Source organism: Nomascus leucogenys, chromosome 13 (assembly GCF_006542625.1).
Source record: "Nomascus leucogenys isolate Asia chromosome 13, Asia_NLE_v1, whole genome shotgun sequence".
In the NCBI taxonomy this organism is placed as follows: domain Eukaryota; kingdom Metazoa; phylum Chordata; class Mammalia; order Primates; family Hylobatidae; genus Nomascus; species Nomascus leucogenys.
Window position 1 is genome coordinate 66,452,748 of NC_044393.1, and position 16,660 is coordinate 66,469,407.

The 16,660-nt window shown below is 31.8% G+C and overlaps 1 protein-coding gene across 3 annotated transcripts in view; it reads right to left on the bottom strand.

The window, feature by feature from the left end:
* Nucleotides 1-16,660, bottom strand: part of ASZ1 (ankyrin repeat, SAM and basic leucine zipper domain containing 1) — a 64,240-nt gene that overhangs the window by 7,681 nt on the left and 39,899 nt on the right. For 2 of the 3 annotated variants that reach the window (XM_003261238.2, XM_012512146.2), the window contains exons 5-10: nucleotides 15,084-15,195; nucleotides 14,113-14,247; nucleotides 12,366-12,490; nucleotides 11,444-11,519; nucleotides 10,390-10,446; nucleotides 9,318-9,427 (exon numbers count right to left, since the gene is read on the bottom strand). In XM_003261238.2, coding sequence (XP_003261286.1) covers nucleotides 9,318-9,427; nucleotides 10,390-10,446; nucleotides 11,444-11,519; nucleotides 12,366-12,490; nucleotides 14,113-14,247; nucleotides 15,084-15,195 — 615 coding nt within the window. The remainder of the gene's footprint in view (nucleotides 1-9,317; nucleotides 9,428-10,389; nucleotides 10,447-11,443; nucleotides 11,520-12,365; nucleotides 12,491-14,112; nucleotides 14,248-15,083; nucleotides 15,196-16,660) is intronic. The other variant, XM_012512147.2, reaches the window with a different exon arrangement.

Sequence of the window (16,660 nt, forward strand, 5' to 3'; positions counted from 1 at the left end):
AAAGAAAGAAACAAAATTTGAATGGATAACAAATATGGGAATACAATAACCATAAGATGCCACATCCTAGCAGAATGACAAAAATTAAGTAGATCATTAATATCAAGAGTTGACAAGTGTATTAGATGACCTTTCTGGGGAGTCCTTTAACAGTATCTACTGAAATAAAAATACAATAAAAACTACTATTATTGGACCAAAGGTAATTGTGTGTGTGTGTGTGTGTGTGTGAGACAGAGTCTTGCTCTGTTGCCCAGGCTGGAGTGCAGTGGTGCGAGGCTCACTGTAATCTCTGCTCCTGAGTTCAAGTGATTCTCGTGCCTCAGCCACCTGTGTAGTTGGGATTACAGGTGTGCACCACCACACCCAGCTAATTTTTGTATTTTTAGTAGAGATGGGGTTTCACCATGTTGGCCTGGCTCGCCTCGAACTCCTGGCCTCATGTGATCAACCTGCCTCAGCCTCCCAAAGTGCTAAGATTATAGGCGTGAGCCACCATCCTAGCCCCCAAAGGATACTTCTAAGCCCATACAGAAATTCTTATTTGTAGAAGTTTTGACTACATACTATACAAAGTTTCTTACACTATTTCTAGAAGGAAAGGTTATGAAAAGCAAGCAATGTCAGCCTCCAGTGAAAATAATAGCAAACTTCTAAGATACATTACTGGGATGTATATAGTATTTTCATTTAAGACAAGTCTATTCTCTTAGCTATTAGGCTGAAAAAAATGAACGATTTCACTTTAACAGTTTTATAAAATATAAACTTTATATACATAATACATATAATCAAGTGACTTAGAATAAAAAGTACCTGATGGTTGCTTTCAACAAGCAAACCTAAAATTAAAAAATGTAGGAAAACTCTTGTTCTATTTAGCAATAAGTATTCATAGAACCATTTTCAAAAAAGATGTAATTCTTCTTTATTCTATTTTCTTTCTGATCTTTACTCTAGAAAACACAGAACTTAGGGTATATGACACATTTCTGCCAAAGCAACAGCAGTGATTACTTGTATTTTGTTTCCATGTACTATTTATATAAGTACACTTGTAACTTAGATTTCAGTGTTCTTTAAATATTCAAATTTTATTTATCAAGAAAAAGAATAACTACTGAATGAGTAATTCACTAATGACATATATATTTAATTTATGACCTCAAGGAAATTAAGATCCATTGAGAATTATCATTTGAAGTATCAACTGATAGCAGGTATGTAATTTTAGACAGATGATTCACAAATATATATGCGGAATATAAATTTATCAGCTCTTAAGATAGTAAGACTGAGTTCAAAATAAGCAAATTTTATTACTAGCAAAATTAGTCTTAATGAATGAAAGGAAAATATATACCTTTCTTGTGACATATAATTTTCAGAGACACTGAATATGGATGGACAAGTTGTACAAAACAAAACTCTACAGTGTGTCATTTACACTATGTGAATGGTGCCTCTCCATCACAGCTGTACAGTATACAACCTACACAACTTTATATGGCAGGCCTGATAACTTTGTGCTTATTTAAAAAATTCAAAATAAGCAGATATGACATAGGTATAGTAGACTGCATTATTTGATCAAATTCTCATGTCTTTTCTACTGAGCTAACTAGTACCAGTCCCCCGATCCCTGTCAGGGGACTATAATTCATGCCCCAGTGACATGAGGCCTGACCACATGACTTGCTTTAGCAAATAAAATATGATTGGAAGTTACTGTGTAACTTTTGAACAGAAGCTTCAAGAGCCACTGAATGATCCTGCCGTCTCTCTCTTCCCTTTCCCATTGAGAGCAGTATGTCCCAGGTTGAGACTGTTCCTCCAGCCTACTCTCAGAATGACAAGATCACTGTTGCTGACCCATGATATAGATGATCAAGAAATTAAGTCTGTTATTATAAGTGACTGACATTTAGAAATTATTTGTTCCTACAGCATAACATAGTATAAGCGAACTAAAACAACAGGCCATTTAAAAAATTTGAAGTCAAGTACTAAGATAAAATTTACACTTTAAATAAAGGTATTATAAGCAAAAGTATTATGTGCTCACTGTAGAATATCTGAAAAAAATTAAAATCATCAACAATCTTACTACTCACAGACAATTGACTGGTACTATTTTCTCTCAGAATATTTTCTTAAAATACACATTTTCTTCCAGTGTTTTTCCTATGGATATATATAACTGACATTGTGCTTCACATGACCTTTTATATTGTGCCTTTTATAATTATCATGAGTATTTTCCCATGACATTAAGTTTCAAAATAATTTTAATGATAAAACAATAATTATATTGATGCAATGGAATTTAACCATTTTCCTGATGTTCAGTATTTAGGGTTTCCAATTTTAGAATGTCTATAAATAACAGGGGTGAACAATACACTTTTACATAACATCTTAACAACTATATAGATTTTTTGGGGTGGAGCAGTTTCCTTGATGGACATAGTTTTGAGATGCTTCTGACACCTTCAAGTGGATGTCAGTTAGCTCAGACAAAGAGTCTAAACAGGAACAGTTAAAAATTTCAAATGTGAATGAAAATTTATTATTTCTGTTCAAAATATCTAAAATTAGCAACAGAATGGATATTAACATTTTAAATTGCACTCTTTATTTTTTTAAGAGTCTTGCTATGTTGCCGAGGCTGGCCTTGAACTCCTGGGTTCAAGTTATCCTCCTGTCTCAGCCTCTCAAGTAGATGGGACTACAGGCACACCCCACTGCATTGGCTTTAAATTGCATACTTTAATTCTGCAAACATACTAAGGCAGAAAAAAGTAAATGCAGTGAGTGTATGCATTGTTGTAACAGATTATTTTAGAAGATTTTGACACATAGAATAAAACTATCTTAAAATAAATCAGTAAATTGTTGAAGTCACATTACCAGGAGATTATAATCAATCAGTTCAACTTTTCCTGCTGTTAGTTTTCTTATGACTTAGTGACTAATTTCTTCTTTAAAGAGCGACTTTGAACAAATGGCACGTAAAACCTTTTCCATAACAGCATGTAAACAAAGTCTGTGATTTAATAACAAGGTCAAATTCCTGGAATATATGTCTGCCAGTTTTATTTTTTTTAAAAAATTCAGTAGCTTTTAATAAGTGAACCATTCAGGATTCTGCACATTCTTTACATTTATTAAATCCCATAAAGTAAATTCATATAGGCAACCCTGCCATCATACAAATAAGTTATATAAAAACATTTAATTTGCAAGTCAGTCATTTAGAACTTAGAATACTCCTTCATAGAAACAATAATGAAAAAAAGCAAGAAAATGAACAATGATATTTAAGAAGGTGTGCTGATTTTTAAGTCCTCTCAATTGAAATCCTTCACAATGCATTTAAATATTTAAGAGCTATTATGTTATTCTGAAACAATGATGAGGCATTATTTTAAATATAGATCTTGCTGTAATATGGAGATATATTAAGGAAGAAGAATGGACAAATGGGAATAGGGAATTTTAATATGGGGAATGTTTATAATTTAAGCTGTGTAATAAAGTTTTTAAGAAATTAGGATCATCTATATTATTTCCTGGAATACTTCTCTGAACTCCAAAATAATGTGGAAATCTATTGTTTGTATGTTTAATTAATGTTTATCATAATTACAATATTAGTTTTAGTCTACTAGTGATAATACCATTGCATTTGCAAGTATAGGATATAATTCATTAACTCATTTATCCACATATTCAATAAAATTTGTCTACACAGTCATATCCCAGGCAATGGATAACATGGTTAATATATACACCAAGCTCCTTAGGTCATCCTGATAACTTAGCCAGGTAAGGGAACCACTAGCATAAATCGTGGTTACGAACCATAATATGTTTTAAAAGCATATATGTAGAAACCAAGTCTCTACTAACATGTAAGGTACTTTTATGTTAGATATATAATCCTCATTTGTAAAATTATTTTAGGGAAAAAATCAAACTGGAATACATTGAAATAAAAAACAGTATTTGTATTAGTAGAAAAATAAAATGATCATGATACTCTTAAATCAACTAAAAAAAGAAAACTTAGAAAATAATACTAAGCTGGTATTAAAAGTAAGATTAGAGGAAATTGAGGAAATAGAAAAATATTTGTGAAGATTTCTTACAGGGAACTTCTATGTACTTTTAAAAGCTCTAGAGGCAAAAAATTTGATTTGTCCTCTGTACAGGTATTATTCCTATTCTTAGTCCCTGTGATAATGGTTACTTTCGGACTCATATGAAACTAAAAGAAGAAAGGAAGAGAGTTTCCTAAGCAATAAAAGAACAGAAAAACTGAGTTAAAAGAAGCTTACATAAGCAAGAGACTGGGTAAAATGTAATTAACCGGACCAAGTGCAATGAGAGGTAGAAAGTGGGGAAAAACATTTGGTGCACAAATCCTCAAAGTTGGGGAGAGAAAACCATTGTAAAAGAAAAAAGAATTTCATAGGCTGGTTATAAGGTGGTGTTGCTAAGTGACATAATTTCAAAATTATCTAGTTGGTGGAATGAAAACAATTATTATAGGTTATTTCGGATTATAAAATCTAGGTGAAAATTATGAAAAGACAATCATATAATCAAAAAGGTGGAAGAGGCCTTACAGGGTTTGTATTCTATGCTATGGTTAAATTCTTTCCATAAGCAAAAATCTCTAGAAGTAGGTATTATATACAATAAAACTGTTATCTTATTTATTCCAGACATTATATTTCTATTAATGCAGCCTAACAGTGCAAGCTTTCCATAACTAGTCATGTGACACTGTTAACCTAAACTAAATTAATAATAAACTTAAAAACTCTTAATGATTCTTCATGTATATTAAGTCCCATCCTATAGTAATACAGTTAATCTCAGACTTTCCATTTATCCTTATTAAAGTTAACTCTATTAATTTTTCGGGGATTTGCTTCAACATGCCAAAGCCTTTAAAATCTTAATTCTCTGTATCTCCATCTAGCCACCAGTCACATGTAGCTACCGAACCCTTGAAATCATCCAGTGTATATTCTCTGACCATAACAGAATCAAACTGGAAATTGATAACAGAAAAATCTCCAAACATGTGGACATTAAACACCATACACCATGGGTTGTTTAGATAATCCATGGGTCAAAGAGGAAGTCTCAAAGAAAATAAAAATATACATAGAAGTGAATGAAAATGATCACACAATGTATCACAATTTGTGGAATGCAACTAAAGCAGTGCTGAGAGGGAAATGTAAAAGACTAAATGTTTACATAAGAAAAAAGTCTCAAAAATGATCTAGATTTCTGCCTCAAGAATCTAGAAAAAGAGCAAAATAAATTCAAAGTGAGCAGAAGGAAGAAAATAGTAAGAATAACAGCAGAAATCAATGACACTAAAAGCAAAAACAATAGAGAAAAGTTACTGAAACAATAAGAGCAGGTTCTTTGAAAAAAAATGCATAAACCTCTAGCAAGACTAACAGAGATAAAAAGAGAAAAGACAGAAATCACCAATATAAAGAATGAAAAGGGGTATTATAACAGATCCCACAGCCATCCAAAGAGTAGCTGGAAATACTAGGGGCAACTTTTGGCTTGATAAATTAGAAAAAATGAACCAAGTCCTTGAAAAACCACACATTACCAAAACTCAGCTAAAGTAAAACAGATATAACTTGAATAATCCTATGACCATTAAATAAATCAAATTGTAATTTAAAAGCTTCCCCCACAAAATATCCAGGTTCAGATGGTTTCACTGGAGAAATCTACAGAATGTTTAAAGAAAAGTTAATGTCAATTCTACACAATCTCTTACAGAAAATAAAAGGAGAGGGAATACATTCCAATTCATTTTGTGAGGCCAGTATTATCCTGATACCAAAACCAGACAAAATACAAAACAGAAACTTACAGAGCAATATTTATCATGAGCTTAGATACAAAAATTCTTAGCAAAATACTGGCAAATCAAATCCAACAATGCATAAAAAGAATAATAACCCACAACCATATGGGATGAATCCAGGTATGCAAGGTTGGTTCAATAGTTAAAAATCTAACAAAGTAACCATATCAACAGGCTAAAGAAAAAAGTCATATGGTCATATCAGTTGGGATAGAAAAAGCATTTGAAAAAATTCCACAACCATTCATGATAAAAACTTTTAGAAAAATGAATAGCGCATAACTTCCCCAATCTCATAAAGAGAATCTTCAAAAAACCTATAGCTAACATGACAGTTAATTAATAGTAAAAAAGTGCATGGTTTTCTTCTGAGATTGGGAAGAAAGCAAGAATATCCACTATCTAACACTCTTATCCAACATAATACTGGAAGTCTTACCCACTGCCATGAGGGAAGAAAAAAGGTATACAAATGTGAAAGGAAAAAATTAACCTCTTTTTGCAGACTACATGATTATCTAAATAGGAAATCTCAAATGACCTACAAAAAGCCTCCTAGAACTAATAACTGAGTTCAGTAAGGTGGAAATGTACAGTCGAGACACAAAAATCAATTGCACATGGAAACAAATAAAAAGAGAAATACCATTGGCAATTGTGCCAAAGAAAATGAAATACTTAGGTATAAATCTAATGATATATGCATGAGATCTGTATGATGAAAATGACAAAATGCTGATGAAAGAAAACAAAGAAGGTCAGAAATGGTGGCTCGGGTTTGTAATCCCAGTACTTAGGGAGCCAAGGTGGGAGGATCACTTGAACCTAGGAGTTTGAGACCAACTGTGGCAACAAAGTGGAGACTCTGTTTCTACAAAAAATTTTAAAAATTAGCCAGGCATGGTGGTGCATGCCAGTGGTCTCCCTACTCAGGAGGCTCAGGTGGGAGGATCACCTGAGCCCAGGAATTTGAGGTTGCAGTGAGCCCTCATTGTGCCATTGTTCTCCAACCTGGGTGACAGGGTGAGACCCGGTCTCAAAAAATATATTTTAAAAAAAGAAAACCTAAAACTTTTAGAGATATCTGTGTTTATGAATTAGTAGAATTAACATAGCTAAATGTCAATTATACCTAAATTAATCAATAGGATTCATGGAATTACCACCACAATCTCATAAAGGTTTTTTGTAGACATAGAAAAGCTTTATCTAAAATGTATATGGAAAGAAAAAGGCTCTAGCATAGCCAAGATGATTTTGAAAAAGAACAAAATGAGAGGAATCACTCGTTCTGATATTAAGGCTTACCATATAGTTAGAGTAATCAAGACATGGTACTTTCAGAGGGATAGACACATAAAGAACCCAGAATAGAGAACCCAGATTATACCCACACAAATATGCCCAATTATTTTTTGACATACAATCAAAAGCAATTCAATGGGGGAGGAACACCATTTTCAATAAATAGTGCTGGAGGAATTAGCCATCCCCAGGTGAAAAAAAAAATGAACCTCAGCCTAAACCTCATAACTTTACAAAAATGAACTCAAAATGTATCATGGACTTAACTGTAAAACTATAAAACTTCCAGGAAAAAAGCATAGGAGAAAATCTTTGAGACCTAATTTCTTAAACTGTCCTTTAACTTGATACTAAAAATATGCCAAAAGTACTGTTCTGTAAAGGGAGAATTTGGTAACTTAGACCTCATCAAAATAAAAGTTTTTGCACTGTGAAAGACACCATTAAGAGGATGAAAAGAAAAATTACAGAGTTGGGAAAAATATTTACAAATCACATATCCAACAAAATATTTGAATGTAGATAACTCCCAAAACTCAACATTAAAAAACAATTAATCCAACATAAAATGGGCAAAAGATACTGTTAGAATTTCACCACAAAAAGTACACATACGGCAAATAAGATATAAAAGGCTGTTTGACATAATTAGCTATTAGTAAGTGCAAATAAAAACACAACAAGCTATTACTGTATACCCATCAGAAATGGCTAAAAAAAATCATGCTAACACCAAATGCTTGTGAGGATGGAGAGCAAACTGGATCACTCATACACTTGCTAGAAATATAAAACAGTACTGCCATTCTGGAAAACAGTTGGGCAGTTTTAAAATATACTAAATATGCAACCACCGTACAACCTAACAATTGTCCTCTTTGGCATTTATCCCAGAGAAAGAAAATGTATTTTCTAACAGAATCTTGTAGATGAATGTTCATAGCAGTTTTATTTGGAATAGCTAAAAACTAAAATCTACTCAAATGTTCTTCAATGGATAAATGGCTAAACAAACTGTGGTATATACATACCATGGAATACTACTCAGCAATAAAAAGGAATTAACTATTGTACTGATACATGCAACAACTTTGATGAACCTCAAGAAAATTAGGATGATTGAAAAAAGTTAATCTCAAAAGGATATATACTGTATGATTCTATTTATATAATATTCATGAAATAACATCATTAAAAAGATGGAGAACAAATTATTGGCTGCTAGGAGTTGGGATGGGGAGAAGGTTAGATGTGGCTATAAAGGGGTATTATGAGAGAGCCCTGTGTTAAGTACATTGAACACGGAAGTAGTTACATGAAGCTATAAATGTGATAAAATTACATATATATATACACACAAATGAGTGCATAACACATGAAATATGAGTAAGCCTTATGGGTCATACCAATGTAAATTTTCTGGTTTTGATATTGTCCTACAGTTATAAAAGATACTAATACTGGGCAAAACTAGGTAAAAAATGCATAGGACTTCCCTGTGTCTCTCTTTGAAATGTCCCAAGAATCTATATTTCAAAAAATTAAAAAAAATCATTTATTGCTCTATAATATATTAATAAAATCAAATATTATTTTCAAAATAGATTTGGGATTATTAACCATTGCTTGACAAGTTTATAATATTGGAAATGAAGTTTACATATTGGTAACATAATTTCTCATACAGTAAAGCTGAAAATAGAACTGAGCTACATGAGACATGTTTTCTTATTGCCCTAAGTGAAAATATTACTACTTTGAATTTTCAATTTAACCTCTAAAATGATTTTTAAAGGTATACTATAAAAAGCATGGGATTGTTTGTAAGGTTCAATTTAGCAAGACGCAATGAAAAAAATAAAACAAAAATATTTCTATGTGAGTTAACAAGAAGACATATTGTTTGCTTCTTGGTAAATGACTTTATAAAAATTGACTTTACAAAGCACATCTAATTTCAGAACATAGTATCTTCCAAAATCTATTACCCTGGGAAAATGATGGTATCAAGTAAAATGACTCAGACATTATGAAAATTAAACTAAAAAGAACAATTGGTTCTTAACACTATTAATAATGTAAACAAATAAGTTAATTTTACCTGATTTCCAACTTTGTCTCTTCAGATAGCTCTCCAAATTGTATCTCTTCTACCTGTAATTCTTTAAGAGCAGCCAGAATTTTCTGCTGGTCTTTACTGGTAATTCCATTCTAAGCAGAAACAATTTTAAGGTACAGTAAGTTAGTTATACTTGAGTAATTTAAAACTCAAAATCGCTAAAGATATTTTCTTGATGAATTCACATCTTGAAAAAATAGGCATCTATTGGAAAAATAACACATTTCTAAAAAATATATGTTTTTCTTATAACTGTGATTGATGTTAGTTACAGCATTAGAATATTGAGATATATAATAATTATAGTCAATTTTTTTCCAATACATAACTATGATGGACTCCCAAAACAAATTACTAGAACTTAATATGTAATATTTCAAAAAAACACAGTAAAACAAAATTTCCTTCAAATTTTTATTTAAAATATTATCAGTGATAAATGAGAATTAAGCCCTATCTTTGTTTGTATTCTACCTTTAGTGTTAAACTAAATTTTCTATACTGAATTTAGTTTTGTAGTATGCTTACTGATTTTTAGTGATATTAAAAATGTCAAGTTTCCAATGTGGTCATGCAGTCAGATCATTGCTTTTTACATATCCTATTTATCAAAGTGTCTCTAATACATCCTGCAGCTATATGTTATTAGATAATACTAGACTGCAAAATAAAAGGTCTCAGTTCTGAGAACCAAACAAAAGGCTTGGGAGACATGTGTTAATACCCATATACATAAAAAAACCATCTCTTATTTGTAAGTGCCCCATTTTACAAATCTATTTCACATTTGAAACTGAAGGATCACTTTTAGCTGAGATGTCATGACAATCTGAAAAAAAAAACACCCAAACTGTAAGTCATTACATGTTCTTAAAGTAACTTAACACTAACACAAGATTTTAGATATGGTTATCCATAATCATATCTAATCAAGGACACAGTAAAAGATCAATCTTTTGTCTGTAGCCCTAGCATTTTAAAAATAGACAAGAAAAGGATACACAATTTTAAAAACATCAAACAATATATCGGAATTTTTGAAATTGATACTAACCTTTGTAAATTCATCTTCCCTCATGGTCAAAAGGTGTCTTAACGTTATATCCCTTTCCTGTATAAAAGGAAAAAAAAGGCCACCTTTCCATATAATTAAAATGGTAGAAGGAGAAGTAGGCAAACGTTCATAAGTTAGTTACTTGCTTCACTCTCAAGCAAATTCCAATTTTCTAGAGGGGACAGGATATATAGATATAGAATTATGCTATTGAGTAGAGAGTAGTGAGTATCATAATAACTATATTCACCTAAAAAGTATAAATATAGCTAGTTTTCCAGATTCAAATGATTACCATTCATATTTGCTTACAAGAAAAGCAGTTCTATAAAATTTAGCAGAAATTATGTTTTATGAATATTTCAAATTTCTGACTGTATCACATTAAACCATCATGTAGTTTTACTCAAGATTTCTCCAAATAGGGAGACATTTCAAGATTATACAATGAAGCACAACTCTGAAATATTTTAACAGAATGTGCACACTCCCAAGAGGAGTCTATCTTAAATAGTGCTTTACTGCTTCAGTATCCCCGCCTAGCTGATAACAACTGTCATGGACTCAAACCCTATAATGTATGCTTAAAACACCCAGACAGTGCTTGGCATATGATCTGATTTAACCTTCATGACAACCCTACACTAGGTATTATTATCCTTAAAAGAAAATGAGATATTTAAGTCACACATTTCAGTGATTAAACATTAGAGCAAGAATCTGATACCAGGTGTGTTTGGTTTAAAATCATGCTCCTCCAATATTCTACTCAAGAAGATGAGCAACTACAGAAACAAACTAAGGGCTCAGGTGTATATGAAGGTTAGACAGTGGGTAAAAACTGTTTAATCTCAGATTCTAATTTATGTAAATTTCTAGAATAATACATTTTTGAAATGTTTTTCAGAAATTTAAAATCGGGATGTACTACAAATTATGGTGAAAAGTAAATTGGCAGTTATTCATAGACATGTTTATGAATTAATATCTAATGTTATATAACCAACAAATTAACATATATGCATAACTCACTGTAGGTTATATAAGATCTTACCTTTAGTAAATCTGTCATATGTTCAAGTCCAAGACCATGTAAAAATACTTCCAGATCTCCAAATGCTGTATATGAACTGTATACATTTATAGCAATGTCAATTTCAGAGCAGAGTATAAATGCACAAATGATAAATATATATTTATATTGTGAGAGAATATGAATAATAATGAATTTATGTAGAATATATTTTCAATCTGCACACCAGTCCTATGCTATATCAAAGGAATAAGTAAGGTTTTGTGATTGAAGATATATAAGGAGTATAACTCATCTTTCCCCAAAATGAAAATATATGCCAGTATGTACTCCTTGCGAAATTTCTGCACATAAAAATCTCCTCAGCCTGGTACAGTAGCATACACCTACATGTAGTCCCAGCTACTTGGGAGGCTGTGGCGGAAGAACTGCTTGAGCCCAGGTGTTTGAGGCAAAAACACCCACAAAAAACAAAAAACGAAAAAAAACCACACCTCTTTAATTGCAATAAGTAAAATGTAAGTAACTTTAAATGGGGTAAGGAGAGAATTATTTTTGGCCGTGTACTGAACAGCAGTGTTCTGGGGGGAAAAGTGTATCTTTAATTTTAGCTTATAAAATTAGACCTGTACTAAAAATAATTAGAAAACAAGGTGTTATACTGTTTGAACACTAATATAATTCCAGAACCTTTTAAAAATAGATTTTATTGTTGATCTCTTACTTAAAGTTTACATTTAAAGTTATTAGCATTAGTGTTAGTACATAAAAACGAATAAAAATTTTCTAAAATTCTGGAGAACACTAAAAACCCAGACATTTAAAAATGCTTGTAAACATTTAAAATATCATATATTTTAAATAATTCACCACATTTACTACAATAAAATATACACAAATTTTACTTATAGGTATTCTGTTGAACTAAAACATGCTATATTACCTAAAAATGTGATCTTTTTCTCTATCAGAATCTGTTGTCAATATTTTACAAATAGTGTCTTCTTTAGTTAGCTGTTGAAGTTTTCCTTCCAATGGATTTAAAGTAAAAGAAAGTAAGTTGAAGATCTGAAAAAAGTTAACATCATTCAAATATAATTAACATTGCATACTGTAACTTACACTTAAAAGAAACCGAACATACGATTATCTCATAACCAGAAAGGAAATTTTAGCAACTAAGTGGGACAGATGTTTCCCAATTTACTACCCTGACAACAACTTTTAAAAAAATGATATATCACAGTTGTATGTATTTTGGGGGGTACATGCGATATTTTGATACACATATACAATGTATAATAAACAAATCAGGATAATTGGGATATCAAGTCAGTGCTTCCTTCACCTATAATAATCAGAAAAGAAAAAAGTACATCTAATTCAAAATAGTAATAATTAAAGGAAGACAGTAATTAATATTTTTGGTAAGATATATAGCAAAACTAAAAATTCCATTTGGATAAATGACTCAGATTAAATATTAAGATAGTACTTTAAAAACATTGCTAAGTGGGAAGAGAGTAATGAGCATGACTAAATGTATACAAATCCTAACTGAACACCTCAAAAAGATATGGTGAAATTCCTGAGTTTTAAAATCTAACCTCTTAGGAAGTCAAGGTTATATCGCATAATCAGCCAAAATACAAGATCAAATCTCATTTCAATAAATGATTTATGATTCAAAATAACCTTTGATGTTCATAAACTTCTTATGTCAAGTTTGGTGTCATCTACTCTACACTTAACAATGTAATAACATAATTTTAAGTTTTTAAATTTTCAAAGTTTAGAAGAAAAATGGTAGATTCCTTTTTGAAGTTCTACAAGGCTGTAGTGATTACTGTTTACCCTGTAATAATTCTGAAAATATTAGAATAATATTTGGAAAATGATAGCCATGTTTATCAGGTTGCTTAAAAGGTTAGAGGAAGTTACTTTATATGCAGTAAAAGTGGCATGGTTTGAAGATTACATGACGGAATCTTTGGAATTTTACATGCTTTCAAATTCGGGAACTCCGTGTTACAAACTCTTGAACTAAACAACTTAGTTTTATAATTGTACTATACTTGATCCTTGCTTAGAAGTTACAGACTTGTGGCTAAAGCTTTAATCTTCAAACCAAAAGTTTATATTGGTAAAGTAATTTAATGTATGGCAAGTATTTATTATTGAGTTTAACATCTGAATGACAGATTATACATCCAGGTATATTATCACTTTATCGTAAGCCCCGTCACACATATAAGAGTAAATGTTGCTTAAAGAATTTAATTTTTAATTGTTTAATACATTAATTAAACTTACAAAAGAATGTTTGAGTTACATGTTCAAACCGGCATTTTACTAGCTTTCACTAAATTACTTTTAAAATTTGGGACCAGTTTAAAATGTTTAAATAGTATATTACAATTTTATTCCTGGGCCCAGAATAAGATTTTATTACTCTTTCATAGAGCTTTTAAATTACTATATTATAAGTGCCTCTTGTTTTGTAGAAGATGAATACTCTAGCAAAATAAAGTTCTCATTACCTGGCTGGAGGAAAGATACATATTTAAACATTTAATAATTGCCAGATACACTATAATTACACTTTTAATTCTAACAAAATAATACAAACGTTCTACAAATGATAATGTGATATGCCACAAAAAATAAGTTTAATATGTACAGAAAGATACCTCATGATGTTTGTTTCTTTTTGCAATCTCGCTTGGCATCTTTCCATCTTTGGTTTGTAGCATTTTATTAGCTCCAAGTTCAAGCAACTTCAAAACTATATTTTTATGACCCTGACGTGCTGCCCACGTTAAAGCCTGTAAGTAGGGGGAAAAAGAAGATTGTTTAAAGTGAAGGAGTGTATATGAGACAGACAGGAAAAGTTTTCAACAGTATTTATGACACAATAAAAAAGAGAACAGTTAATTAATGGAATGATGCAATCTCTTCATTTTACAATATAATGTAAATATATTTCCAAAGCTGTAATTGCAAAGCTGACTGCAAAGCTCATTGATTTTTTAAAACCAGTGTTTTATACAATTAACTGATGTTATGGAATAAAATTATTTATTTGCCAATCACTGAAGGGTTTTCTACAAAAAGAATTCTTATGTATATTTTAGAGCCCAGATTTTGCTGTGTGTTACAATTTTTTTTTTTTTTAATCAAGAGTAAGGACTATGAGAGTCAACTAATTCCTCATTTCTATTTCTTTTCTTTTTTTTTTTGAGACGGAGTTTTGCTCTTGTTGCCCAGGCTGAAGTGCAGTGGTGCAATCCTGGCTCACTGCAACCTCTGCCTCTCGGGTTCAAGCGATTCTCTTGCCTCAGCCTCCTGAGTAGCTAGGATTAAAGGCACGTGCCACTATGCCTGGCTAATTTTTTGTATTTTTTAGTAGAGACGGGGTTTCACCATGTTGGCCAGGCTGGTCTCGAATTCCTAACCTTAAGTGATCCGCCCGCCTTGGCCTCCCAAAGTGCAGGGATTACAGGTGTGAGCCACCATGCCCTTCTATTTCAACTGTTGCTTTTTTTCACCAGAGAGCAATTATATTCCAGGCCTTTTGTAATTATTACTTCTTAAAATTCTTTTTTCATAGATTACTGATAATAACAGAAACAAAAAGAAACATTGTAAAAATGTTTCTCACAGTGTAACCATTCTCATCCTGGGTATTAACTTCTGCTCCATGAGCAACAAGGAGAGCAACAACCTGGGTGTGACCATCTCGAGCAGCATACATGATTGGGGTCATAAGTCTCCTAAGGAGGAGGAAGAAAGGAAACATTTGTGTTAATGCTGCTGTTAATCTCTCATTTTCATTAATTTAACCATACACAATACCACCAGTACTGCTTTGAAAACAAAAAGAAATGAAAGCTTTTGCTAAATCAGGTGATTTAAAAATCCAATCTTCCTGCAAATAAGTACAAGTGAAAGAGATGACACTTTTAAAGTGCTGAATGCTTACACAGCACCCTCTAGTGAAGAAATGTATTAAAAAATACATGAAATAAGCCATGCTTTCTACTATGAAGTTTCACTAATATACATATTCATCTAGAAAATTATCAGAGTACCCACACTATGCTTATGCTAGGAATATAGTAATGAATGACACAAATAAGGTCCCTGCCCTCAAAGGATTTGCTAATACTAAATGCTTATTACATTTTATTTAGAGGATTGCTGAAACAAAAACGCAAATTTAAAAACTTTATTCCTTAATGTATTCTATTATGATTCGACTTTGGTCTGAGACTGAAAGAATTTTATTCGGACTGGGAGACTTACTATATATAATCAGAAAAGAGGTAAGTCCAATAGATTAACCAGCTTAATATTCTCCTAAGAGTACTTTCTGGGAGAGGATAGTGATTTGTCTGTAGTTTACCATTTCCCAAAATTAGAGATTCAATCCTTCTACTCCTGGAAGTTAGTCAGCTTCTGGGCCTGTTCCAAGGACACCAGATTTTATCAGCTCTACTTGGGCTGAACATAATAACATCATGGTCTGCTTTAAAGGAGGTATGAGACTCTGAGCCCAATTTTCCTGAGTTGTCCTCAAGATCTGATTTATACACAAAGAACTTTGGAAAAGAAAAATAAATAATTTCAGAGTTCCATGTTTTGATCTTACCAAGAAAGTTTTTATTGGTTATTCACATTACATATACAACCTACAAATAGACTATTTCTCTGTAAGGTTTGTTAGCATAAGGTATACCCTGAAATCTGATCACTTCACACCTATGTCCTTATTAGCACAATTCATATATATCTGTTTCTTCTATTTCATGGTATATTATAATTTGAATGTTTTATGTGAAATTATATGCTAAGGCAGTTGTAAAACATTGCCTCCTCTACCTTGAATATCTCTTATGTAGTGGCTTCATTAGATAGACAATCTTTATGAAGTAAAGATTGAATTTCCTGGATAACTTAAGCAAACATAAAAAAATATATACAACTGGCCAGGTGTGGTGGCTCAGGCCTGTAATCTTACCACTTGGGGGACTGAGGCAGGTGGATTGCTTGAATACAGGAGTTCGAGACCAGCCTGGGCAACAGAGGAAAGCCCTGCCTCTACCTCTACTTAAAATACAAAAAAAAAAAAAAAAAAAAAAAAAAAAAACTTAGCTGGGTGTGGTTGTGCACAACTGTAATCCCAGCTACTTCAGATGTGGGAGAATCACCTGAGCCTGGGGGGTCAAGGCTTCAGTG